We start from the raw sequence: 27,973 nt of genomic DNA on the forward strand, positions 1-27,973 counted from the left end.
ATATATATATATATGAAACCATCTATTTATAATGCTCAATAATCATTAAATATGAATAGTACATAATATAATAACGGTATACAAAATTCATATACCGTTAGAGCTTACAATTTTTACACGTTTTACAAAAAAAATGAGTGTGTGGATATACTTTTTTACATAATGTACCTTTGTATATTTTCTGTACTATCAAAAATATTTATCACCATTTTAACTAAGGAATTAATCTTTTTTTGGTGCGTGACTGCTTCTTCCAACAAATATCGCTCCCAGGAATCGATCTCTTCACATTTTGGTCATCCCGAAATTTAACAAAATCTTACACTACTAGACTAATATCTTGTTGGTAATGTATATTTGGTTATAACTTCAATAAATTAAGACAGTATCAAAATTTATTTCAAATCCACTTATTATGAATACATTCAGTAAAATTATATTGTACCAAAAAAAATCAACAAAATTACATACTCATATATACCTTAAGTTAAATGTATCTTAATTTTATTTACACATTTGGGATATAAAATACTTTTTTGTTTTTTCCGCAATAAAATTAAAAGCATGCAATATATAAAACCAGCGTTTCGAAACGCGAACCACACCTTCACCTTATTACGCTTCTCCTTAAACCCCTTCATTCTCGTTTCGCTACCATATCTCAAATTCGAAACGTTTCGTCATTCACACCCCGTTTCTTCATTCTCCTCGTTGTCAATGGCAAATGGCGACAACCCTCTATCTTCCTATTCGCTCGAGAAACAGTTCGAGACCTTCAGAACTGAGCTAGAAGAATCTGGAACCTTGAGAGAGCGAATTCGAAGCGTGGTTTCGGAGATTGAATCAACAACTAGGGTTATGTATGCTACGCTTCTTCTCGTTCATCAATCTCGCTCCGTTAATGGTACTAAAGCACTGTGCTTTTTTTGTTAACCCTTCCATTTTTATGTATTTGTGTTTTTGCCCCATTTTGGGTAAATGGGTTTGTGTTTCAAGGTTTCGAAGTTGAATTGAAAGATGTCAAATTTAGGGCAAGCTTGTTTAACCTTAAAAAATAAGTGCTTTTATAAAAGCAATTTTGGGGAAAGGTATTATTGCAGAAGTGTTTTTTAGCAAGTTTATGCTGTGTGTTTTTTTGCTTAAAATGTGATTCTACAGAAGTGGTTTTGGAAAAAAGTGATTTTTTGTGAAGCTGAAGAATATAGCTTCTCAGAAAATGCCGAAATTTAGCTTATTTCTTTGTAAAAGTCTAACCATAAAGTGATAATTACTTCTGTTAAGTGTTAACAAAATAATAACCCCTTTTTTGTTTAAAAAGCTTAAATAAAGGGACCCTTAGTAGAATTGTATTTTGTGATGTAGTGTACATAATTTTATTGTATGTTGTAGGGTGAGCATGGGTGCCCTTACACACCTCTAAATGTTTGGTCGGGTCATTTTCTAAACCCGGACCTAGGCTCGAAGCTAACCCCACCCTAAATATCAATTGAGTCCATCTTTAAACCCGAACTTAGACCCAATTAAATATAACTCATTTTAGATAAAATCTTCTCATGTATATACATTGTTATGTATATGATAAAAAATATATAATTAATGATACTTTTGACCAAAACAGTGTCATTACTTTGTAGTTTGTACATATTTGAATAGAGACACACATACAAACATGATGAGTGACTGACCATGGGTCGAGTCGGGTTATGCTTGGCCCTTACTCGGTCCTAAATATTGTTTGAGTCTAATTTTTGAACTCAAACCTGACCCTAGACCGGATGAGACCCGACTTAGTCTGCAGCATATTGACGTTGCCAACTTTCTGTTTGCCTTTATGAATTTTCTTGGGATTTTTTTGAGACAGCCAGAAATTCAATGTGGGATGAATTTGGAAGGGTTAGTGGATGCTGTTTTTTATAGTTTGTTTTTTTGGCTATTGTTTTTTTACTATCTCATACAAATGTGTGTTTTTTTACCATTTCAATAGAGCTTTTAGAGAAGGCTAAGTCTCAGATTGATGTGCTAAAGGAGAAGTACAAGCAGCTTGCTCAAATTCTTGGAGGTTGCTCTGGTCAATACTATAGGTGGTTCAAGTTTAGAGCAATTTCATTTACCCAAGAAATAGAATTTTAAAGGAACTTCTGTGATATTTGTCTCCCATTTTGATATTTTTCTTGTGGTCTTTAAGTTACACTCCATGTAATATAGGTACCATGGTGATTGGAAGAGTGAGACACAGTCTGTAGTTTCGCTGCTTACGTTTATGCACTGGCTTGAAACCGGAAACCTTCTCGAGCACAAAGAGGCTGAGGACAAACTTGGGTGTATGTATTGAAACTCTTTTTGTGTTGCTTATTGACCTGTCAAAAAATATTTGATGATTTTTCTTTTCTTTAGGCTGGTTGGCATGTGCATGTTGAAGTCATTACTACTTGAATACATTGTGAAGTCCTAAGTTTTTCTAAGCAGCAGGGAAATGTAGGGTTCAAACTGTGGTCTTTTGGAAAAAAGCTGCTGCATGCAATGTTGATTGAGTTTCATGTTTAGCCTGATGTTGAGCTCCATTAGAATTTAGAACAATAGTTTTTGGACAGCTAATTTTTTTAATCTTTTTCAATGCATTCTTACATTTCATCTCTTGGACACTAAGATGAATGGTATCTATAAATTCATAGCTTGTCTTAATTTAGCACACATCCTATAGTTCATAGTTATGTCATTCTTTTATGTTTTTCTTCTATATAATCATCATAGTGCATAACGTTTCATGTTTTTTAACTTTGTACTGTACACTGATTCCAGTCATTATGAGATTTAAGAGTTCTTTCTTGTTGACAACTTTGTAGTGAATAATTCAGAGTTTGGTCTAGATGTTGAAGACTACCTAATAGGTGAGTTCTCTAAGTATTACTTGCATTAATTGTTTGTTCCTGTGTAATGATCATTAGTTGCAAACTTGTGATTCACTTCACAAGAACATGATAACCAAATGTTATACTTTACATGTTAACCCAACGTAATTTATACATAATAATGATCATATGTTTATAACCCATGTTCTTGATCTTTGTACTTTTTTATTTTATGAAGTTAAAAAATAATCCTATAACATCATCTCCACCTTTTGATTTCGGCCAAGAGGTCTAGCTTTTGTAAACCACAGAGATCATGTGGCCAATTAAAGATTTCTCAGTTTTCCTACAACATACTGATAAAGATACATTTTTGTGATGCAGGTGTTTGTTTTATGTCTAATGAATTGGTAAGAACTCTTTTACCTATACAAAATGGAGAATATCACTACACTCAACACAGACACAACAGGTTATCAAATTATTTGTCATGTTTATGGAATACAAATTATGATTGTTGTGCACTATTTTGCAATATATTTGACTTTGCAGCCAAGGTATGTGGTAAATCAAGTAACAGCTGGGGACTATGATTGTCCAAGGAAGGTCTTAAAGTTTTTAACAGATCTCCATGCTGCATTTCGCTTGCTTAATCTTCGAAACGATTTTCTGCGGAAAAAGTTTGATGGTATGCTATTACTTGTACCTTGTCCTGTATATTCTTTCTCTTCCTATTGTCACTGTGTTATTGTCATCAGATAATGATGCCAATCATCGCATTCTCAATTTTCTAAGAAATATATGCAATTTATTTCTTGGCATCTACCTACACTATTCTAGCAAAGAAGAGTGAAGTATATATGCAATTTATTTCTTTGGCATCTACCTTTAAATTTTCATTAGAACAGTTTGCATACATTCTGTTTTCAGAAAGGATTTGTATTCATTCACTGACTATCTGCTTGGATGGTATCTTTCTGCCATTGGCAGGCATGAAGTATGACCTGAGAAAAGTTGAAGAAGTTCATTATGATGTTAAGATTCGGGGCTTGACGCCTAATGGTGAATCTGTTGGAGATAAAGGAGTTGAAGGATAAACTATGGTTGCAATAGCTGTAGCCAAAACAAGAACTTCAGTGCATGGAGCTTTATTGACTTATCAACAACTATGTAACCTGAAAAGAACTTTTAGACTCTGCTTCAGTAACTATAATTCTGTTTTTACTAGTTAATGAAAAGTAGAGGTTTGATATAAAATGAGAACTGAGAACCCTCTATCCCTTATGTTCAAGATCTTTGATATAAAATTCACTATTTGAGGTTCATCAATGCTTGTGGTGGACTGAACATGGTTTTAAATTTCAATCCACACCTGACTAATGGAGGAAGAAAAATTCAACCTTTTCTCTTTTGTCTAACAATGTAGTTGTCATATCCCCCTCCATTCTTTTTTGAAGTCCAAGTTATCCTGCTGTTACAAATTAAGGGTTTTATAATTTATAAGGTTCCCTTGGAGGGTTGGAGCTTAGGATTTTTAACCATTGGTTTTTGCATCTAATTGGTAGCATCTTCTATCCAATGTAAATCAATTCATTCAGGATCATGCTACTTTTCTCAAACAATCATGACAATCACTGTTCAATTAATTCCTAAGAGCAACACTTGTTAGGATAGGCAGTTACGAATCCTGAAAGGGATTAGTTCTTTATCATAAGGTAAGGAGATACTCTTGGAATTACAAAAAAAAACAACCACTGTTCCATAAGTAACCTAACCTGTCCTTTGGCTAGAGGAAAGCTCTGTCTTACACAACTAGTTCATAAGCTAGCTGAGAACTCATAAGCTAGACAAAAGCTTGTTAGCTAGGAGCTGAAAGTTGATAGGCTAAATTAAAACTCTTTGGTAAGATTAGCTAATGTGTAAAATAATGTAAGTCCCTAACTTATAAGTTGTAAGTTACCTCTACTAACTTACTAAGTATGAACTTATAAACTAGTAGCTTAATTGAATAAGCTCTTTTACCAAAAACCGCTATGTAGCTTCTATTTGTCAAATAAGCTACTTGACTAGCTTATAAATTATGTGACAGACTTGCCAAACACACTGAAAATAAACTACAATCAGAGAACCATTATAACTCATAAGCTAATAAACGAAACCATAAAAGACCAGATAATCCAAATGATGCTGCTAATACATATTTTTCCTGCAGATGCATGCAAAACTAACCTGAATTTTTATTAACAGGGTTGTCATGAACAAAAGGAGAAGGGTACCATTAACAAAATTTTAGTTTCACAAGATTGTCCATAAGGCAATAACATAACCCTTGACATGCTGCTCTGTGGAAATCGCCCTTAGAAGAAGGTTAAACTGAAGCGGGCAAACTCATACATCTCCAATTTGGTTATGCATTTCATTGACTCAAAAGCTACTAACCATCCTAAAGTATTACCCTCACCCTTATGTCTCTTCCTGAAACTGGAATCATTTGACAGACAACCACCAAAGAAGAGTCGCATTCATTCAATTGCAATCAAGATGCTCTGCACACTAGCTACTATCATTAAGCTCCTTTAGTTGATCATCTTTCAGCAAACACAACTATGTATCAAAACATATGCATTCCTCTATGCTAGTAAAAGGGGGGAGGTTAAAAAATCAAGAAGATAACAGATCTTCATAACATGTGTATCAGCCACCAAATAGAAAATATCAAAAACTATCTGACTGATAAACATCAGTCTAACAGAACTAAACAAAAAGCTCATCAACAATTAATTTCATTAGTTGGAATGCCCCTCTTGCCTCTGATGTGGATAGCCCGAACTTTCTAACCAGACTAAAACTTTCTTTTTGTTTAAACCTTGCTGAATCAACTTCATGACGCAAAATGAGTATTATGAAATCTCTACAAGATAAGTTTACACAGAATATAATGGCTTGTATCTAGCAAAGGGGGGCAAGCAAATAAGGTCAGGAATCATGCAAAACAAACATAAGTTAGTTTATCCTAAACAACCTTTATTGAGACTTTATAAAGGGGTACTAAAAAATGCTTAGTCAGAATAATGACTTTCCCTGTTCTTGCAGATTAATGTGTTTTTCCTTGTTTAGGTAGATGATATCCAACTAAAGACATAAATTGTCCAAAAAATTAAAATAGAACAAAACACAAGATAAACGAACACCCCGTGTGATTACCATTCTTGATTTCTCAAACACTGTAATTTCTGACTCACCATTAGGCGTCAAACCCCAACATATATTGCATGGACTATTTGAATGATTCCATGAATAATATACAGATGAAGTATCGTCATTCAAAATATACACAAGTATATTGGCCTTCTAGTAAAGTACATTCAACACTTTGTTGGTGACAAAACTATAGAATGGCGGGAATTGTCAGCAGGGACTGCAAAAAGTGGGAGACACAAGCCAGCAAAACATTGCTTCTAATATCATCTGTCTAATATATTCTGTCATCAAATCACCACCACATATTATTATCGAGGACCTTCTTCAATCAACCCCTCCAATTCTTGCAGCCCAAACCTTCTACCCTGTAGATTTGCATCCCTACACCTGGCCGCGAAGTAAAACATGAGCCAAACAACCATGAAGTAAACCTCCATCGTCGACTGAAACATCTTGGCAAAAGACCTCCCACAAATACGGCCTAAAATCCATCTCATAAGTGATCCACAAACTACACTTTCCAAGCATTTTATCTGTAAAGCTTGGTTAAACATCATAGATATTAAGTAACAACCTTCCTTCAAAATCTCCCTGCCACTCTTCCTAGAGTCAATAATGGCAACCCAAGCATTGACAGAAAATATAAAAGCCACAAAGTTATCAACAAAAGCCCAAGTAAACAAAAACCCCGGAATCTCCTCAAATCCTCTCACCCATGGTGATATAACCGAAAACGGCATCAATTTCAACCTAACAAAGAGCTTCAAAAACGAGTACTGGTCCTCAATTTCACCGAAATACCACAATCCAATCAGTTGAATAGATGCATCCCTAACAGCCCATTTCATAAGAATAAACCCTGAAAGCCTCTTAAGACCTAATCTTGAACCATCCCAAACCAAACCAGTGACAGAACTAAACCTCCCTAAAAGATCATTAACAACAGCAACGAAAACAACACCTAATACCCATGAATACGTAACCAGAAAAACCAGAATCACCCATCCATACGCCACTGATAAAGAACTCACAAGAATAAATAAAGTTGCAGCATCTCTACGACCCATTTCAATTCCCTTCACCAATAATTGAAAGTCAGCACCTTTTTCAATTTCCCGCTTACCATTTCCTAAATCCCCAATTTTCTCTTTCTCCTTCAAATCCTCATCAATTTTGTTTTTTATCCCATCATCATTGCTATTCTCTCTATCCCCATCTTCTTCAGTGAACGATAACGCTTTATTCTCCTTGAACCCAACTCCAGAACGAACAATTTCAGAAACCCTAATTCCATCATCAACTACGAGATCAGAGAAACCCGATTCATGATTGAAGGGACCGAAAGCCACGAAGCTTCCATTAACCATCGGTTTCGAATTTGACCCGAACAAACTCCGCGCATCATCTTCGTCGCCGGAGAAAAAATCATCGTCTAGGGTTCCGACGCGTGTAAGGTGAAGAAGCGGCCGCCGCCGACGGTGAAGAGAGAGATCACTCCGGCGGTGGCTATTGGAAGCTCCGGCGAGGTCAACTCGAGAGAGAAGGGCCTTGATCGAAGGATCACGGTCGATGAAGGAGGTGAGTTGGTGGGTCCCATTTTCAACTAGGGTTCGAAAAGAGAGAATCAGAAGAGAGAGAAAGAGGAATGTGATGATGTTAGAAGAGAAGGAAGAAGAAGCTTCTCGAAGAAGTTGTGACGTGGAACGCAGATTCTGAAGCCGAGGGTGGTTATCGCTCATCGCGGTGGTGGTTCTGAGATTTTGTGGTTTTTTTATTTTTATTTTTTATTTTGTGATTTTAATGTGTTCTTTGTTATGGTCTTGTGTTTGGTTTCACGCGCGAGTGGAGGAGTGTGAATTGGACGGTCTTAGTGAAAGAGAATGTCAGGTCATGGATAATAAGGCTTTACAACTTACAAGGAAAATTACCGAAAAACTCAAAATAGCTCATGGTGTAATTTTTCTTTGGTTCCCACATGTATCCTCGCACTGGAGGCAATCATGTTCGAGCCGGACACATTCACAGGTAAGTGGGGCTAACTCTCCCAACGGGCATTTTTTCCATCCACAAGACTCGAACCCGGGTTCTTGCTTAAAGGGAATCAAACATGTACCACTTGAACCAAAGTCCGTTGGTTCATCGTGTAATTTGTGATTTCATATTGCTATTATTATCTTTTTATATTTTACAAAAGTCATATAACATTATCTTCTTATTTTATTCTTATTTAAAAAGTTGAACATTACATTAATCAAATATAATATTTAACACAAAATACTATATTTGTCATTTATAATATACAAATTATATGTTAAAAACTATAGAAAAACGAGTTAACAGACATAACAGTTATTGTTAACATGCTAGTTATTATAACGCGTTTCCCTCTACAAATGTTAATGTTAAGAGTGTGACATTTATTTACTGTCAGCATAAAATACATAATAAATATTCAATTTATCATTCATTTATATTAGTCTTTTAAATATTTAATAATGATTATAAAACTTTTATATTATCACTATATATATTTTTTCTATAATCTTAATCATCAAGAATAAAATATCGCTTAAGTCAAGTACCTATCTATAGAAGCTTCGTTTAATTTTATAATCTTAACCAGAATTATATTTTACTAACACATAAATTGTATATAGGAGTGTAAAAGTTTGGTTTATTTTTTTGTGCATTTTAATTATTGAACCGGACACAAATATATGGTTTGGCTCAGCTCAATTAACCACAAATTTAATTACATGAACTGAACTGAACCGCTCTTGAATGGTTCGGTTTCACAGTTTTTCCTATTTTTTTTTTAAATCTTGAATTATTTGAAAGTTGAAAATATATTATAAGAGATATTGTTTGTCCGAAAACACTAATATTATTATAAAAATATAAATGATATATAAGTGAGTAAAAAAATTGAAATTCATAATTGTTTGTTAATAACATATATAACAATTATGTAACTTTTGAAAAAAAGTGAATGATCACATATATAATAATACAATTAACAACTATAACATATATCTATTAGTAGTATATATAACAATACAAGTCACGGTTAATAACATACAAAACAATTTAGTAAAATATATAATAATTATGCTACAATTCAATGCACAATCATTAACATATATAATTACAATACATATATAACATTATGGTATTTGTTAGCTTCCAATTCAATACCATAAAAATTAAAAAATATGTTTCAAATCATCAAAACACTGAAAAACAATTTAGTAAATAATAAAATATAAAACACTAACATAATAATTTAGTAATAATATATATAACATTATAATTCACACAAATTTGATAATTCAAGCTACAATTTCAGTTTTAACGGTTCCTGAATTTTCATAGGCATAAACTGAACAATATAAACGGTTCCTTAAAAAATAACTGAACCACATTTTGTGGTTTGGTTTGGTTCCGCCGATTTTGCAGTTTAAACCAGAACCACCTACCATAGATACTCTATCATAAGTCATGTTAATCGATAAAAATATTTTTCTCCAAATATGTCTATTCATCACGTTATATAAAAATTAAGAGAATAGTTTTTGATCCAATATTGTAAAAATTAAATTGTCTATGGTCAACTATTTATACGTTAGTAATCATTAACTTTTAAATAAAAACGAGGATTATTAATCAATATTAACGGTGTAAACAACTTTAGGCTAATAATAATTATTAAAGTCTTACATAATTTTCATATTGTGTCATCCTATTTAGAGGAATGCAAATCGATCCAAAAAAGAAATTGAAATTCAATCCAAAAAGTGACTTCGTTTTGATGATATTGGATTATTTTTTTGTAGAAATATATTGATTTTGTTTAGTTTTTGTTCTAATTTTAGAAACTTACTCATTTAGACCAAACTGATATCAAGTAGATATATACAAAACGGAAATTATTTCAGTTCTGAATTGAGTTAGTCTTATCTATACTATTAATAAAGGGAAAACACAAAATAACCACCCATCATGGTGTAATTTGTGTTTTCCTATTTGGCCCTTAATATCTTTTTATTTCCACCAAAAAACCATATAATATTATTTTCTTATTTTATCCTTATTATCTTCTTATTTTAAAAGTATATTTAAAAAATTGAATATTAGACCAATATCTTCTTATTTGTGTGTATGCCATTTGCTACCTGAAGTATATTTATTGAGTTTTTGTGAATTTAACACTTTAAACATACCTTAAACTTGTTGTTTCAAAATAAGATATATTTTTTGTGAATTCAAAACTTTAAAAAGTATATTAAACTTATTATTTTAAAAAAAATATAAATATAATTTTTAGATTAGATTGAATCAGATATCTAAATATAATTAAACCAAAAAATGAGTTGACATACACATTTCTAAGACTTGGAATCCAAACATTGGGTATTGGAATTTAATTTAGTAAGATATTGGTGGACTAAAATTGTGTTTAATAATTTCAATAGTTGAAAGTTTGATAAACACATTAAAAGATATCAATAAAACGGAAATAAAATACATTAATATTTTTAGAATTTAATAAAATTAAATGTTATAAATATATTTCAAATTGATGTTTGTTAAATTATAGAAAAATAATATGCATTTTTGAAATGGTTTGTTAGGATTTTTGTTGTTGTTGTGAGTAATGAAGCTTAAAAGGGTTTGGATGAAAAGGGGAAGATAAACATAAGAACAATCTTGACAAATAACATTTTCTTATTTAGTTTCACATATTATTTTATAATTTATTACAACTCATCATAAAATAAGAACAACATATATTTTTTCCATAATGTCAAACCTCCTCATTTTTATTGTTATTTGGATCCGAAAACATCTAATTTTTTCCACAACATTTATCTCTCTCTTCATTTTTCCCATAAAGAACAACCTTAAAAACAACCACTATTTTGTCAATCACCCAAAAAAATATTGGTGGTCCTTTTTCAATCTAAAAAAGTAAGCATAGGTAATAGTATTTTATTCCACTAACCTCTATTTTGTGGTCCCATCAAGGTACGTGGCTACATATTATTGCCCTCCTCCTCCTTCATCATTTTATTATTACTATTACCGTAATTTCGTATATTTAAGTTAATCCAGCATTTAAACTCTATTTAATATATATATCTTGACAATATAAATGTTTTTACATCAGTAAACTTTATATGGTTAATGGAAAAATTTACAAATCAATAATAGATGTTGTGCTAACAATATAATTTTTTTAACCCTATTACAAGGTTAGTGCAAGGATTTTAAAGTCATGTAATAACACTGACAAGAAAACATGTAATAAAATGATGTAATACTATAATTGCAACCTTTACTCTTTCCTCTTAACAAAGCATCCTTTTTTGTTTTGTCTTTTCATTTCTTATACTCATTGGAAGAAGAAGAAGGTTACAGTGGCAGTGAATTGGGTGTACCCATCGTTTTATCAATCATCACCACGGTGAGAAATAAATACTGCAATATTATGTAACATCAATTTTACTCTTTTTCCTTTATTTTCTATCATAGGGTTTACCAACAAGGCGTTGGTGCAGTGGTGTAATTATAAGGCCACGGTAGATCTCAGGATGACCAAAAGGTCAAATATTTGATTACTGAGTGTGATACTTGTTGGAAGGAACAACCACACACCCTGAAATGGATTAGTTCTGATAAGGATACCTTCGTAGTAACATAAATATTCTCTTCATAGGGTTTTCACTTTTGTCTTACTCTTCAAATCACTATATCATTTATACTGTAAATTTCTATTATGTAGAAAATCTAAGTTCTATTATTATGTATAAAAATGAAGATTCTTAATTTTCAATTAAGGTTCCATCTAAAAACTAGGAGGAGTAGGACAACATGAATTTAAATCATGCCTTAAGAGTGAGGCAAACAATGTGGGTTGCCCGTGACAATCGAAGTTGAGCTCGAGCTATGATACTAGGTTAAAAGTTTTATATCAAAATTAATTGGCATGATAGGAATAACTCAACAGGTATTTAAACTATACCAGGGGAATAGAGAATGACATAGACAATACGAGACTTAGTTCCAACATGTCCATCCACATAAGCCTCTGAGAGAGCTATGACCTATGACCCATGAGAGGACATCTTTTGACTTTTATAAGAATCGGAGAGAAGTTAGAGTATGACTCTAGTCTCTTAAATTGACTAGGCCTAGGCCTAACCGAACCCAAAAAGTTAGCTTTAGGGGTGTGGATGACTTAGCCTTATAAGCAACAATATGACTCTATTCTCATCCGATGTGAGACATCTTAACACAACCCCGCCCATGACTTTATAACTGGAGTGTGAAGTTTGCATGACTTGACAATTGCGGGTAGGCTCAACATCATGACTAGGTCAACCTGTGATACAATGTTAAGTTTTATTTCAAAAACAATTGACAATAAGAGGAGTAGTCCAAGCATGCGATCCATGACTTACTTCCCAACAATTAGTAATAGTAACAAGTTTGTGTTAATGTATAGACTATAGAGTGTATGGCTCATATTATTTTCGAGGAAAAAACAGTTGTGCATGCTCGAAAATGAGAATATGCAATGTCTGTTTGATATAAATTGTGTTTTTAGATTATGAATGATTATAATTTGTGATATTATAAACTGAAGACACCAACCGAGAAATTGTTTTTTCTTTTTCTTCGTTTAGAAGTTTTTGTATGAATTATAAACAAGCTTAGTTTGAAAAAAATTATAAACCCAAAATCATGAAAAACAATCTATACCAAACAATGGCGTTATCTGATGATCACAGCCTGATGCAGTTGTAAGAGCTATCACAACTGAAATGTTGTATCCGCATCACAATGCGGTCCCAATTTAAAACCTTTTATTTTCACTATGAGCTTACCACAATTAGCAAGTGATTTTCAGTAGTTTGTTCCTTCATTTGCATTCTCATTATTATTTTTATTACTAGTGAAGTCTTTAAACAAACAACCTTGAGGTTTTCTCTTCATTCTTGTTCTCTTTGCTTCACCCACAATTCACTCCCAACTTCCTACTAAGTTAGTAAGAGGTACCACCATTATACTCACTCCTAGTATACTCAGCTTTTTGTTCACTTTTATTGTTGAAACCCGAAGTCTCTGTTATATAAAAAGCAAATGAGAGTGTCCATGATTTCTTTTTTACTACTTAAATAAATTAATAAGATTAACTTTTGTGTAAGCTTATTCCAAACAGCTTGTTCAGGTTTGATTAGCTATAGGGTTTTAAATCACAGTTGCGTCGTAGTCGCGGTTGTGTTGCAGTCTTGCAAGCTGATGTGGGTCAATGTGGTCCACAATCATGGCATGATGCAGTTATGGCAGCTATCGTAACCGAGATGTTACGACTCCATCATATGCGGCAGTTCACAATACCTATTTGGCTATTTTCATGATGAGCTCACAAAAATTTGCAAATGGTTTTTATTAATCTATTGTATTATGTTGGTTATGCAAATGGATTGTTCTCTCTCTCTCCAGAGAAATGAATTCCAAAGAATATGGTTAAATCTTTGAATTTCATTTTCAATGTTCGATACTTCTTTTCTTACAACAGACTTTTCCCCCCTTTCATACTTCAGGTGGTTCGTGATCAAGCATATAAAAAGCTAATCCCCTGGGGAACGAGACTGTTGTCTGTGACATGAAAGTTGAGACTCTTGTTACAGAAGATGTAGGTTTTGTGATCCCACTTATCTTTTTTTTTTGAAAAAGCTCAGAGATTACTTCTTCTAATGTTGCCTACTATCTTAATATGTCATTGCTTCTTTTAAATTTGTACCTAAATGTAAAAATATTCATCGGATGATATACAATGGTAGCATTTGGCTGGCAAATAGAAAAAAAAAGGTGCTGAATGGAATTGAATGGGACAAGACATCAATAAAGTGGTTTTGTTCTCTTTGGTGCACCCATCTTAACTTTTGTTCTATTATTGAAACGCACCAAAGAGGGAACAGAACATTATGCTCCCTCCCGTTCTAATGCTTCTACCAAACACTAGCAATGTGTTAAGTTGTTCATCTAATTGTAAGTGGTTGTTTTGATTTGAGCTTTTGTTATGCATTAATCTAGGGTGGAGGACATTCCAATTTTTGGTGTACCGAGGAATTGACAGAAGAATATAAAGATAATACACAAGCAGATTGTCATATGAAAGATGATGGACAAGTTGTATGTTACAATTGTTTGCATGGTGGAACACTCTTGTGAGTTCCTGGATTTCATCTTTTTGTTTGTGAATGGGTTTTTTGTCCTTCCCATGGTCCTCTTTTATAAAAAGTTTTGCTACATAGAATAGAAATTCATTTCCTTCTTTTTTATCTGTGACTTACTGACTTATGCTGTGCCTTATTCTTTACATTGAAATCATGATTACAATAGCACAAACTGGTCAACCCAAGACTTAGGGCGTGCTTGAGAGAACACAATTTTTCATTTTCAATTTTGTACAAAATTGTTCCCTTTTACAAGCCGCTTTGGTGATGTAGTTGTATCGTAATTATATATATATATATATATATATATATATATATCAAATTTCACTTGATATAGTCCTTTCACATTCACCGCTTCCTTTTATATGTGATGACCACATGCTTGTATGTGCTCTAAACTTGTCGATACTTTTGACTTTGAAATGTGTTGTATGTTAACCACAATTCCTTGTCATTTCCTTAATCTTATTGGATGTTTGGGTAGTATGTAATGCTATCTTATACCTTTGACAATGACTGTGGGTAATATGTTTCATTTATGTTTGGGGTTTTGATTATGTTTTAGAAATTCTGGTCAACATGAATTACTTGCTAATAAAGGTGTGTGACGTATAAGCTTACACAATACATTGGTCACACCAAACAATGTATATGCTCATAATGTATTGCATTAACTGATACTATCATGCCTTATACGACATGTGAAACGGGCCATAAACCTTATACCAGAATCATATATTCATTTCTGACGTGGGACTTAAGTTCTATAGCTGTCAATTAGATCCTAACACAGACTTGTCAGTTACAGTTTATAGTAACTGAATGGTTTCTGTAAAGGATATACTTCAACATCAAGAACAGGATGAGAAACTTTTGTAGTAGCATTGTGCTACTTTGTGGTTCTATGATGAATTTGGTTGGAGAGAAACCTAACACAGACTTAACACAGACTTGTCAGTTACAGTTTATAGTAATTGAGGTTTTTTTAATGAAGGATCTATTTCAGCATGAAGTATCCAATTGGAAGGTTTGGCAAGAACATAATGAAAATAAAGTTGTTTAAAGTTGACTGAGGAATTATAATCCAAAAAAACTGGGGCATTATGTATTTGTTGTTATTTGCATTTGTTTAATGATGACGTGGAACTGTTATTTAGGCGCTGCTGTGGAAAAGGATGTCGAAGGAGGTACCATTCCTCTTGTTTGGATCCTCCTCTCAAATATACTGCTGCAATGTTTTGGTACTGTATCTGGTGTGTTAAGAAAATGGTAGAGCTTGGTGTGCATTCTGTCTCTGAAGGGGTAGAATCCGTCTTGGATTCTAGAGAAGTGGTTTCAGAAGATAAAGGTCTGGTCAATAAAATTTGTCTCATCCCCCCCCTGATTTTGTTATTTTGTTTCACCTGCCTTAGTTGTTCATGAAATATACATTGGATAATTGGTTTGTTAGTTGGTTATAATAAGTTAGTAACTTGTTGCTAGTGGTGCAAAGGGAGTACTTTGTCAAGTATCAGGGCCTTGCTCATGCTCACAACTGCTGGATTCCAGAAACACGGATGCTTCTTGAAGCTCCAAAGCTTTTGGCAAAGTTTAAGAAGAAACCCCAGGTTCAGTTACGCTTTATTCTTCATACTCTTAGAAAGGATAGTCAATGGTTTCTGGTTTATTGATTATTACTTTCTTTGGAAGTGTCTATGAAACAACTTCTACTTCAAATGCCAAATTACCAGGTTATCAGGTGCACAAGAGAGTGGAGTATACCTTACCGCTTGCTGCTAAAAAGGAAATTTATATTGCCAAAGCGAAATGATGAACATTTAAATGGGGAGGATGACTGCCGTTATCAATGGCTTGTAAAATGGACCGGTCTTGGTTATGATAACGTTTCATGGGAGTTAGATAATGCTTCGTTTATGACATCGTCTGAAGGCATGAAACTCACACAAGAGTACGAATGTCGTCGAATGATAGCAAACAGACTGTCAAAACCTTTTGAAACGAATAAGGTGTCACTTTTGATTTAACTAAATATCAATAATTTAATATGCTTGCTAATTGCACTGTAACCTTCTCTTAATTTTTAAAGCTTTTTAAGTTTTAAGTTCAAGTTTATTCAAAGACCGTTTTAAAGATGTTACATGAACTTACTGCAACTTTTATTACATCCCTAAGAAAAGAAAGAAAACACACCAATTAGGCCCAACACAGTTGGTGGATAGTTTGGTTCCTTACAAATGATGTCAGGGGTTCGATTGCTACCAGGTCTATGAAAAGATTTTGTGGGTTGAGGCAAAATCCACTTTTGTGATCCCTACACCTTGAAAGAGATTAGTCTCCAGAAGTTGTGGGAAAACAGAATGTGAGATTAGTCTCCTGCAGTTGTGGGGAAAGAGAATGTCTTTTAATTCTTGATGAAGTAACTTGATTCAATCTGAACTTGTTTTCCTGAATGCATTCAGCTGAAGGTTTTGTTAACTCCCGAGATGCATTTGTAGGTTAAATTAAATGATATCTCATAACTTTTGACTTTTGAATGAAATGTGGAAATTTCTTTGTTTTGGATTATTTTTATGATTTGATTTCTTTAGCTTTGGTCATTTCTTTTTTTTGGGGTAAATATTATAAAGATTGGTTACAACGTGAGCAATATAATTATGAGGGTTCTTTTGTAAGCAACCATATCCATGGTCAATGGCAGGTTTGGCAATATAAATTGTAGCAGAAAGTAATCGTCACTTGTCTGAAATTGTTGCCTCCTGGTACTAGATGTTTATTTTATTTTCATATAAGAAGGGCGGCCCAATGCACGAGGCTCCAACTTAGTGGGGTTTAGGGAGAGTAGATGTACATAGCCTTACCCTGCAAACAGAGAGACTATTTCCAGGATTTGAACCTGTGACCTCATGGTCAATAAACAACAACCTTAATGTTGCTCCAACCCACCCTCTTTATTTTATTTTATTTTCATATAAATAGTTATTTAACGAAAACATGTCAAGGTGGAAAAGTTTAGACTCATGAATGAGATGAATACTTTTGATACACAAAGGAAAAACCTCTTGACTTCTTGTTGGGTTAAAGTAGCTCTTCACAGCATGTATGAAACACGTTCTGGATATATATTGTGTTATATAACACAATTTACTTGGTCCTTTAGGGGAGAGAAGCTTCCTTTGCTGAATTACCAGTTTTGCCATGTGGAGATTCACCAGGGTTTTATAACCAGTATTTAAGTTATGTGAACAAGCTTCACATGTGTTGGAACAAACGTCAGAGTGCTCTTATTGTAGACGATCATGTTGACCAGGTCTGTATTCTCCTCAACTTCTATTCTTATATAGTTACTTCATTTCTTAGCTTTCATCCTTGTGAGGACATCTATTCTGTAGTTTTGGATAAAGTCAATAATGCATGATTTCTAGGATATTATATGCATGTTATATGAATATTAAATTCCACACACTCACACTCAGAGAGAGGAACAGGGAGGAATGAAAAGAGAAGGGGAGAGACAGACAGAAACATATATCTTCATTAATCAACCAAATGTTGTAGGTTTTACTTGTTTTGGTGCATGTTTATATTAGAAAAAGAATTGCAGATAATTGTAATATCAATATGAAGCATCAAGCCAAGAAAAAAGACATGCTGTATGTATTGCATTCATTTTATAGAGTCCAATGTCTAAGATGTATGAAGTGGAGTTTCAAATGGCTATGGTTAATAATTCAGATAACACTTACTAGAATGCCCGATTTATTGTTAAACTACATTTTCAGGAGCGGGCTATGAAGGTGATTCTGTTCATATTATCTTTGCATTGTAATGTGGAGAGGCCTTTTCTCATCATCTCAGGTTCTACTTCCCTCTCTATGTGGGAAACAGAGTTCTTACATCTGGCACCATCTGTCAATCTTGTAGTTTACAAAGGAGACAAAAATGCAAAAAGTAGCATCAGGGAATTAGAGTTTTATAATGATGATGGTAGCATCTTATTCCAAATACTATTAGTATCTTATGATGTTATCATTGAGGTACATTCTTATATCTACCGGTTCCATATGTTAAATGACTTTCTAGAAACTATTCCATTTTACATTTTCTACAAGAAGTTTCAATGATAAAATTACTTACTTTCTTTTTTCACTCAACATGTTTTAATGTGATATGCAGGACTTAGTTGCACTAAGTTGCATTCAATGGGAAGTGATAATAATTGATGAATGCCAGAGACCCAAAATTTGTAAACACTTGGACAATATCTCGATTCTGGCAGCTGAGATGAAGCTCGTTCTTGTTAGTGGACTAATCAAGGTACACTGCTAGTGTTCAATATTTATATTTTCCTTTATTTACCAAAAAATAGCTATGTTTTCCATGTATTGACTTTTTTTCTGATGAATATCAGGATGATCGAGCTGATTTTATCAAATTACTTTCATTCCTTAAGTCTGGACATCATGGATTAGATGTTCCTCCAGTGGAGACTTTCTTCTCCGCTAGCATTTCCGATTTGAAGAGACAATTGGAAAAATATGTTGCATTTAGGTCCACTAGGTTTGTAGAGTATTGGGTTCCTGCCCCGCTTTCCAGTTTGCAGCTCGAACAATATTGTTCAATGCTGCTTTCACACTCAACATTGTTATGCTCAGGCCAAAAGTCTGACAATGTTGCTGCTCTCCATGATCTTATTATCTCAACAAGGAAGGTAGACATGATGAGAAACATAATTTGAAATAAGCTGAAACTTCATATACCATACATTTTTTGTTGTCAACCTTTAGTTAGACGTTCTTTTAATGATATCACTTGTTCAACTTTTTATTATGCTATAGCTCTGAATGCATTGTCAATAGGAAAGCTTAATGAAAGCTTCATATGTGGTTGATGTTTACAGTGCTGTGGCCACCCTTATCTTCTGGACCAGTCACTGCATAGTTTTGTCACTAGAGGCCTTCCTGTTGAAGAGCACTTAAATATTGGAATTAAAGCAAGTGGAAAGTTGCAGCTTCTTGAAAAAATCCTTTTGGAAGCAAGAAGTCGAGGACTAAGAGTGATAATACTATTTCAGGTAGCCATCGATTGAAGCCCCTTGCTTTATTTTTATTTCTCTTATTTCATGTATCTTTGTGTTTTTTTTCATTTCTTATTACATTGAGACGGAGCTTTATTGCTTCAATGCTGATTGAGCTGGCTGTGCTATTGTGCCATCTCGCCTTATTAATGTGATAATCTACTTGTTTGATAATTTGGTTTATTTAGCAAATTATGGAATGATTTAATAATATAAGTATTGTTTACCTGATCTTGTGTTGTTTGTTTATAAACCCAAAATGACCTTATTTTTATAATTTTAATGTAGTTTACTTATGAGGTCATTATTAATATAAGTTTATACATTTTAACTTATTCATGTCCTTTTCCCCTTCTTTTAATGAGAATAGCTGTTCTCATCAAAACACTGTATTTGTGGCCGAGTGGTCGTTTAATGTTATGATTAAAACACCAGTATTTTTAGACTCCCAAGGAATCAATTAATTTTTTTTCTTTTAATTATAAAAACTGCAGTCAACAGCTAATGGTTCTGCATCAATTGGAGATATTTTAGACGATGTTCTCTGTCAGAGATTTGGTAAAGATTGCTATGTACGGTATGATAGACTGTATAGACCATCAATGAAGCAAGCTGCCCTAGACACATTTAACGACAGGGAAAGTGGAAAATTTGTCTTCTTGATTGAAAACCGTGCTTGTCTACCTAGTGTTAAGCTTTCCTCAGTGGATACTGTTATATTATTTGACAGTGATTGGGATCTACATAATGACCTCAGAGCCTTACACAAGATGTCTATCAGCTTCCAGCGCACGGAGATAACTGTTTTCAGATTGTACTCACCTTTCACTGTTGAAGAGAGGGCTTTAATACTTGCAAAAGAGGGTATAGCTCTTGAAAGCGATATGCAGTTGATTACCCAGAGTACTTTTCTCAATCTGCTAAAATGGGGTGCCTCATATCTGTTCAATAAGCTTGATGACTTGCATTGTAGTGGCTCCTCAGTGTCTGCTGCAGACATCTCCACTGATGAGTCACTTCTAAATGATGTAACCGGTGAATTATTATCTCGACTGGTCTATAGCAGTGGTGACACTGATTGTCATGAATGGTCATTCATATTCAGAGCACAACTAAATGGAGGGGAATTTGCCAGGAACATTTTATTGGCAGGAGAAAGAGTTATGAAGAAATCGGATAATGGACCAAATATATTTTCCTGGAGTGATCTCCTTAATGGAAGGCAACCTCGGTGGATTTTTTTGTCTGTTTCATCTCAAAGGACCAGGAAAACAGTCAAATATTTTGATCACATTGAAAAAGAATCTGAGTATTTAAGTGATCCCATTATGAGCGAGAAGAAAAAAGTGTCGAAGGCTAATGTCAATCCCAATAGGAGGAAACTATCGAAGGATAATGTTCCTGAGAGGAGGGAAGTGATCAAGGGTAGTGTTGATCCCAATAGGAGGAAAGCGTCCAAGGATAGTGTTGATCCCAAAAAGAGGAAATTCTCTTCCAAGTATAACATTGATTTGAAGAGAAGGAAAGTTTCAAAGGATATTGTTGACTCCAAATATCTGAAAACAAGGCTTGAGAAAAAGAAGAAACCAAGTGCTGTTAGAAAGGCAAGAAAAATGAATGGTACTGCTGAACAAAATAAACTGCATGACATACCAGAGAGTGCTGAGTTATTGCCAAAACCAGATATATCAGTTCTGTGTGATGTTCTACATCTTCCGGTAGGGTCTCGATACATACATTGTTAACCTCCGCTTAAATACTTGTTTTTTTTGTGGGGGCATTTTTCACAGAAGCTGCCTTTAATTAAATCAAGTGTTATTGATTTTTTCCTGCAAAACTAGTATTGAAGTTTTTCTAGACAATATTGTCAATGACTTCACACAAGTACTGTGTAGAAAGTAAGTAGAGACCCATATATTTGTTAAATAAGTATCAAAGTATCACATTGGCTGAATATGTGCGCGATGTACCATTTATGATAACATAGGCAACACAGTAATGCTCATTTTACTAACACTACATTATCCTTTAGTAATTACTATTGGGTTTATTTCAAGAAGTTCTCTCAATGATAGAGCAGGCAAATTTTTGTGCTCCATTTGGTTAATTTTATTTATAGAAGTATAAATCTTATTAGAAGAAAAGAATTTGAAAGGACGGTAATTTTTATTAGACTAGACTTCTAAAGCAATCATTGCTTGGAAACAGTTAGTGTTAGACAGGCAATGGATTATATTTGATTACATTATCAATGTAATAACTATTGACTGCTGATTTGTTTTAATGGTTGGACTATGATGATTATATTCTTATAGTGAAACTGTATTTTTATTCAACTTTCCCTGTTCATTTGATTTCATTTGCAGAAAAACGTCAAGGCCATTGCCATGAGGATTCTTGAGCACATATTTAAACATTACAACATCAGTTGCGAGGATGGTTCTACCACACAGGCATTTAAAATATCAGTGGTTAGTATTTGAACTGATTTTTTTTTCCTCCTTTTAATATTTGAATTATTGCCAGCTTTCTTTCTTTGTTGGTTCCAGCTCACAAGTCATTCATAAAGCATTTGTCTGACTCAAATAAGGGCTGACCAGCAGCAGTGAGTCCCTGAGCAAATATTTTCTAGCTTCTACCTTTTGTTTGTCATACTTTCTACGAATTATGAACTATGAAAGTGTTAACTGCTAAGATTTAGGTCGTCGATTGAGTGTTCAAATGTTGCTAGCTGATGGTCTAATAAGGGCTGATTGATAGACAGAATATGTTCATAATACTCCCTCTCATATATGATGCTTCTCCGGACAGCCTTTTTACCATGTCTTATTCTATTTCCTTTTAACACTCTTTCAAACTCTTATTTCCTCTCTAGTTTATGAACATGGTATCCAAGAGGAAGCATCCACTTGAAACCAATGGCCTACACTAGCTTCCTTTTAAAATAGGGGGAACTGTATTCTTTTTCCTGCAATTTGAGACGAAGCGGGAGAGAATAATCACACTGGTTCAAAACCATAGAGGAAAATTTTGTTCTGATTACTGTTATGAGTTCCAGATTGAGTGAATAAGTACAATGTTCGTACTTAAGCTATGAGGCTCTCCCACCTAATCGACTAGATATATGAGTTGGGTTCTCTTCCTGACTTAAGTATCACATTGAGCTTCCTTATTTACTTAATTTGGAACTCATAACGATTACAACACATGTCATCTGAGATTTATACAAAGTAATAGAACATAGAAGGAGTAATTACAAACCAGAATTGCGGATTACTGTCCTAGTAATCAGATCCGAGTCACTTATGAATATGACTAGGTGATGCCTATAGCTGCATATTAAGACAATGTTCAATTCTAATGACAAACCCTGTTGTGTCCAATCTGTTGAAACAGTTTTAGTTTATTTGTCTATGCATGCTGTTGTTTATGTGAGTATCTACATGTTCGGAAAATACATATTATGAAATATATATGATTTGTCTGTATGCATTATATCATAGTCATCTGATGGAATGTGCATCCCTTCAGTGTTGGCTAGCAGCTTCTTTCTTGAAACACAAGATTGACAGGAAATATTCTCTTGTACTCGCAAAACTGTATTTGAATTTCATTTGCAAGGAAGAGGAAATCATTGAAGTTTACTCTGAACTGCGGAAGTTTAAGCAAGAAATTTCAAGTTGTTTACAAAATGGACTTCATGTTGAGAATTGCAACATAAATAGTGCTTCAGACTCTGAGATACCTCAGCTGAAAGATTTGTCAGGTGAGAAGCAGAAGGGTTTTCAGGGTCCTTGTCTTTCAAATATTTTAGAATCTGCCACAAACAAACATCTTCAGACAAAATCTCCCACAACAGTGCTGTCTTCACATGACATGGCTTATACAGAAAAATTTCATAGCAGCCCTTCTATGGCTCATGAAAATTTCCTATCTCAAAATACATCTTGTAGTCTGCCTCTGGAAACTGATGCCATGGAATTGGAATCTGGTGAAGAAGATGACAGAATGAATGCTATGTCCTCGGTAGCTGCAGAAGTTTCGTACCCTGAAAACCAGAATAAAATCCCGAATTCAAGCAATAATCCTCATAATGTCAGTCATGTTACATGTTCTTTTGAAAGACAGATTTCTATTAAAAGTACAGAGATTGCTGGGTTTGATGGCAAAGATTCTGAAGATCTTCATATTTTAGTGAACGAAGTGGTTGCTGGTGACAATTCTATAAATATGGCTACGCATACTGCACAACTTGACAGCGTTGAGACAGATGCTTTAACTTGTGATATCACTGAGCAACAGAATAAAGTGCCAAATTCAAGTAATAATCCTCATAATGTCATCCCTGTTACAAGTTCTTTGGGAAGACAGAGTTCTATTAGAAGTACAGAGATTGCTGTGTCTGACTTCAACGTTTCCGAAGGTCCTCATATTTTTGTGAACGAATTGGTTGCTGGTGACAATTCTATGAATATTCATCCTGCACAACTTGACAGTGTTGAGACAGATGCTTTAACTTGCGATAGTACTGTTGTTCCTGATTTCAGACAAAGTGACAATGTATTGAGTCCTGTATGTGGTCAGTCAACTACCTCGGAGTTTGCTGAAACCACCTTACCATTTATGCAACCGTCATATGCAAACTCGTCGTCGTCGCCATTGCCTCAGGTTAGTAAATGTTTGTTTCAGAAGCCATTTGCTGTTATTCATTAATGTTTCTTGATAATCTTAAAGCTGTTGCAACAAAGCAACAAACTCTGGTCAACCTCCTTTTGTTACTCTTCAATTAGTTTTGGGCATTCTCTGCTCCTCACTTGATTGGTTAAGTTTTTAGATTAGTTCTTTTACATGGTACTAGTTTCTGGACAAACATTTTAAAGTTCAATCCAGCCTATCCGGTTCCACATGCTTCTATTAGATATGATAATGGTGGGCTTGGGCTCCTAATTGCCTGTGTACAACAAAGTGTGATGGTCATTCTTTGGTCATGTACAAATGATGCGTCCAATACCGCAAGTATACAATTGTGTCACCATGTAATAAAAATGTTCGATCCCACAGGTACTGGTTATTCAATTGATTCCATTAATTAATTATTTTAGTCACTTTTTAGAAAATAATATAAAGAGAATTAAAAATTTATCAAAGAAGAGTTTCCAGGATAGAGGTTACCAAAACACGTTAATGAGTTAACTTTTACCGCATTCTTCCATGAAATATTAGTTGTGAAGGTAGACAACCCAATAATTGGTAATATTTTCTCTCCAACAATAAAACCTATATTCACTTGAAGCATGCAGCTATTCTTGCCGTATAAGATTCAAGGGAATCCCTTACTTGGCTCTTGCCAATCTCTCTGTGGTTGTCCAATGGTGCCCCCGAGAATCCTAAGACTACTCTCGTGAATTAGGATTCAAGTTTGGTATAAAATATGCACTAAATATGATGTATTTACACATACGTCAAAAACTTCCGGTCAAGTGCTTCAAGTGATTCTTCAACATGTGTAAATAAAAAATAATTGTGGTGTATATCTGACATAAATATTATGAATTGTGGATGAAAAGGATCCTTTCTTCACCACATTAGTTCTCTATAAACATTATCGTATACTTCGCTTAAACTGGAATTGTATTTAGTTCTTTATCTTTCTTTCCATGAATTTCAGAACCTAACATAAAAGCAGTGCAATCATTATCTGATGATAGAGAAAAGCCTCTGCTTTCTAAGTATTTGTGAGGTTTAAAATACTACCAATCTTACTAGCATTATTGACATGAAGACTACTAGTTATCATGGAATTTTATTTTGGGATAGTTCAAAACTATTTACATCTAAAGGTTCACACTTGCTACATGTATCTTGCAGATGACTATGCCTTCTATTCCATCTTTTTTGGAGGACAATTCAACAAGTACCGTCATGCGTCTAGAGGCTGAAGTACTATTGCAAGCACTGAATGACTCGGCGGAAACAGTTAACCCTTCCTTTATTCCACCTGTCACACAGCAACCCTTCCCCATTGAGCCCTTGAATGAAAATACAAGACATGTTCCTCACAGTATTTCCAATGCTCAGTATGCGACATCTGAAACACCCGACACCACATACCGAGATCCAATGGTAATTGAAATGGAGAGAATAAAAAAGGTGAAAGAAGAAGTCTCCAAGATTCATGAGAAAAAAGTATGAGCAGTAATCCTTTTTTGTACTTTTCTAATAGTTTTAATATTTCTTTTTGGATTATGAGGCCTGCTATTTCTAGCTTACGTTTTGTTTCTCTGTTAACCAGACATCGCAGCTCCAATCTGATTACCAAAAGGAGGTTGAAATGTTGCGTGAAAAGTACACTATGTTGATTCAGGAGGCTGATACTGCAGTAGCACTAAAGATTGAGGAACTTGAGATGCAATGTAAAATAGCTTGTATGAATAAGGCATTGGCCGAGGCTTGGGTTGATGCAGAATACATAGATCAAGGTATGGATTGTGCCTAAGTAAACTTGTTTGTTGAAATGCTGATATTTAAGTTTGTTAGCTATGGCCATTGCACCTGTTTATTATCCACTTAAGCTAATGAATACTTCAAGATATCTAATTATCATTTAAAGCTAGCTAAGAGAATTTAGTTTCTTCTGGATAAGAGATTGCTGGTTACTCAACTCACATCGTACTGCCAATAAATACCCGAGGAGAAAAATAGACAAGAAGCCACTTAAATGTTGCTTCATTTTTCAAATCTGTATCTATTCTTCTGTCCCCCACAAGCATTGAAGTCAAATATTGGACCAATTGTTGTAAAACGCACGTAAGGTGCATAAGTTTGGGGGATGAGTAGGAATGTGTATTGTAATGTCAGTTTCTTATTATTTTGCATGCTGCATTTCCCTAAAATCTACATTTACCACTGGTCTTTCTGCCTTGATATATGAAAGATCATGACTTGATTATTGATCTGGAAGTTGCTATTGGATGGAGTCAAGGTGATTATTTAGTCACATGTTTTGCTTAACTCCAAACTTACATTGGTTTATCACATATAGATATAGACATACATATACATACCTTTTTCTTTATCAACTTTTACATTTTTATACCTAAGCATCAGATTTAGTGATGAATCTGGCTATGGATACCTTCTACTATTGCTATTTCATTATCCTAATGAGCAGGGTTTCCAAATGCAGTGCCAACACCTAGCTCCTCAAGTTCTCATGTTCCGAAACACCATACATCTCATATGCCTGCTGAAGGATTTGAACAATGTATGGCAGGTCCACCACAATGCACCCAACCTTATCAACTCCAATGACGGCGGTTCATCCTTCAGGAACCACTCCACACATCAGCCCAGATAGAGCATGCTTTAATCCCATGACTCAATCCTTCAGAAATCTTCGTGATGATGGCAACGGTTTCTTGGCCGAGGCCCAAGCCTCTGTAACCGCCTCATCTCATCCAGTACCTCTCATGCCTAATTATAGTGGAATATCAGATCAACTGCTTACAATATACAGAAAAATTTCCCTCTGATGAAATTGGTTTTTGAATTCTCATCTACCTCATCTTCTGATATGCCCTTTTTGTATCAAGTTCTGAATTAGTATATAGTGATCTGATACAGTGAAAGTAACATTCAATAGTTTGCCTTCAAGAAAGTAGAGTAGTAGACTTTGTACAAGTCTTGAGAGATTCTATTTTGGTGGAGAGATAGGTGGTTTTAGAGAGACAACTAAGTAACATTTCTACACTTGTTATTTCATTCCTAACTCATGTTGCACCATAAATATGTGCTCCAACCATTTCTCTATTGTAAATGCATCCTAATATTATATATTGCCATATTTTTTGTGGTAAAATTAAACTTTTAATATTGATTTATACAACTAATTAAAAGTGTCTCATTCTTCCTCCTTTCTGGCTACACTTCCTCTCAGAAAATATGAGCTTTCTTAATTATTGTGAAGCTTGTTCCAACATCTTGACACTACAAAGGTGATTCTCATCTTTTGGGTCATTCTTTAAAAACTATCACCATGATTATAAATTTTAAGCAAAGATAAAAACAAGAATATATTAAAATAAAATGCACCTCTTCTAGGTTTGCAAAATCTTAGATAAACTGAAGGCTGACAATGAACCGAGCTTCGTTCAAAACTAGATTCATTATTTAGCTCAAAAAACTTGGCTCATAAACCAAATGAGTTGAATTTGAGGTGAAATTTGAGCTTATATATATTTACATAAACTAAATTTTATGTTTATTATGATTAATGCATTATTTTTTATATTTACATAAACTCATTATTATATATATAAATCAATATTTCTTTAAAAAAATGATTAATTATTTGAGTTAATGAATCAATTCGAACTGAGCTGAATAGTTCGCGAACTTTAGCCGAGCCGAACTTGAGCTAAAAAAAACCTCATATCAAACTCAAGCTAAAAAAATAACTTGTATTAAACTCGAGTCGAATTTTGAGCTGAACTAATCTTTATCAAGCTAAACCAAGTTCAACTCCAGTTCAACTCGGTTCGACTCATTTTCCAGTGTAAACCACCCTGGTTCCATTATGTAGTGTCAAAACTCAAGAGGTTTAGAAT

The 27,973-nt window shown here is 34.0% G+C and overlaps 3 protein-coding genes and 1 long non-coding RNA gene across 10 annotated transcripts; 2 read left to right on the top strand and 2 right to left on the bottom strand.

The window, feature by feature from the left end:
* Positions 565-4,185, top strand: LOC109348374 (translin-like). 2 transcript variants are annotated; one of them, XM_019588779.1, is made up of 8 exons: positions 565-904; positions 1,985-2,081; positions 2,206-2,321; positions 2,844-2,888; positions 3,234-3,259; positions 3,402-3,537; positions 3,840-3,969; positions 4,013-4,185. In XM_019588779.1, the coding sequence occupies exons 1-7, from the start codon at positions 565-567 to the stop codon at positions 3,944-3,946; spliced, it is 867 nt and encodes a 288-aa protein (XP_019444324.1). In that variant the 3' UTR covers positions 3,947-3,969; positions 4,013-4,185. The 2 variants fall into 2 exon arrangements, with proteins under 2 accessions (XP_019444324.1, XP_019444323.1); XM_019588778.1 differs by having other exon boundaries at positions 3,840-4,185.
* LOC109348375 lies at positions 3,299-3,857 on the bottom strand. Its single transcript, XR_002107724.1, has 2 exons — positions 3,756-3,857; positions 3,299-3,576 (listed from the first exon to the last, which is right to left on the bottom strand). It is a non-coding gene; the product is annotated as an uncharacterized LOC109348375 (long non-coding RNA).
* LOC109348377 lies at positions 5,859-11,634 on the bottom strand. Its single transcript, XM_019588787.1, has 2 exons — positions 11,629-11,634; positions 5,859-7,802 (listed from the first exon to the last, which is right to left on the bottom strand). Exon 2 carries the CDS (start codon positions 7,787-7,789, stop codon positions 6,359-6,361), a length of 1,431 nt encoding a protein of 476 aa, XP_019444332.1. The 5' UTR covers positions 7,790-7,802; positions 11,629-11,634; the 3' UTR covers positions 5,859-6,358.
* On the top strand, positions 11,388-27,241 carry LOC109348376 (chromodomain-helicase-DNA-binding protein 3-like). 6 transcript variants are annotated; one of them, XM_019588783.1, is made up of 18 exons: positions 11,389-11,514; positions 13,658-13,749; positions 14,151-14,284; positions 15,451-15,641; positions 15,776-15,900; positions 16,024-16,299; positions 17,451-17,600; positions 18,073-18,327; positions 18,467-18,607; positions 18,702-19,001; positions 19,191-19,364; positions 19,862-21,085; positions 21,734-21,838; positions 22,899-24,035; positions 25,236-25,553; positions 25,660-25,846; positions 26,554-26,707; positions 26,747-27,241. In XM_019588783.1, exons 2-17 carry the CDS (start codon positions 13,720-13,722, stop codon positions 26,676-26,678), a joined length of 4,872 nt encoding a protein of 1,623 aa, XP_019444328.1. In that variant the 5' UTR covers positions 11,389-11,514; positions 13,658-13,719; the 3' UTR covers positions 26,679-26,707; positions 26,747-27,241. The 6 variants fall into 6 exon arrangements, with proteins under 6 accessions (XP_019444329.1, XP_019444328.1, XP_019444331.1 ...); XM_019588786.1 differs by having other exon boundaries at positions 11,390-11,514; positions 22,899-23,405; positions 23,517-24,035; positions 26,554-27,241; XM_019588785.1 differs by having other exon boundaries at positions 11,390-11,514; positions 22,899-23,398; positions 23,510-24,035; positions 26,554-27,241.

This window comes from Lupinus angustifolius, chromosome LG05, assembly GCF_001865875.1.
Source record: "Lupinus angustifolius cultivar Tanjil chromosome LG05, LupAngTanjil_v1.0, whole genome shotgun sequence".
Lineage (NCBI taxonomy): Eukaryota > Viridiplantae > Streptophyta > Magnoliopsida > Fabales > Fabaceae > Lupinus > Lupinus angustifolius.

What these genes read in the sequence shown, in the direction of transcription:
- LOC109348376 (XM_019588783.1), top strand. Translation starts at nt 13,720, where the DNA reads ATGAAAGTTGAGACTCTTGTTACAGAAGAT. An exon ending in AGTGGTTTCAGAAGATAAAG is followed by an intron (nt 15,642 to 15,775) that starts GTCTGGTCAATA and finishes ACTTGTTGCTAG; the next exon opens with TGGTGCAAAGGGAGTACTTT. An exon ending in TTGTTAGTGGACTAATCAAG is followed by an intron (nt 18,608 to 18,701) that starts GTACACTGCTAG and finishes GATGAATATCAG; the next exon opens with GATGATCGAGCTGATTTTAT.
- LOC109348374 (XM_019588778.1), top strand. Translation starts at nt 565, where the DNA reads ATGCAATATATAAAACCAGCGTTTCGAAACGCGAACCACACCTTCACC. An exon ending in GTTTTATGTCTAATGAATTG is followed by an intron (nt 3,260 to 3,401) that starts GTAAGAACTCTT and finishes TTGACTTTGCAG; the next exon opens with CCAAGGTATGTGGTAAATCA. An exon ending in TCTGCGGAAAAAGTTTGATG is followed by an intron (nt 3,538 to 3,839) that starts GTATGCTATTAC and finishes TGCCATTGGCAG; the next exon opens with GCATGAAGTATGACCTGAGA.
- LOC109348377 (XM_019588787.1), bottom strand. Translation starts at nt 7,789, where the DNA reads ATGAGCGATAACCACCCTCGGCTTCAGAATCTGCGTTCCACGTCACAA.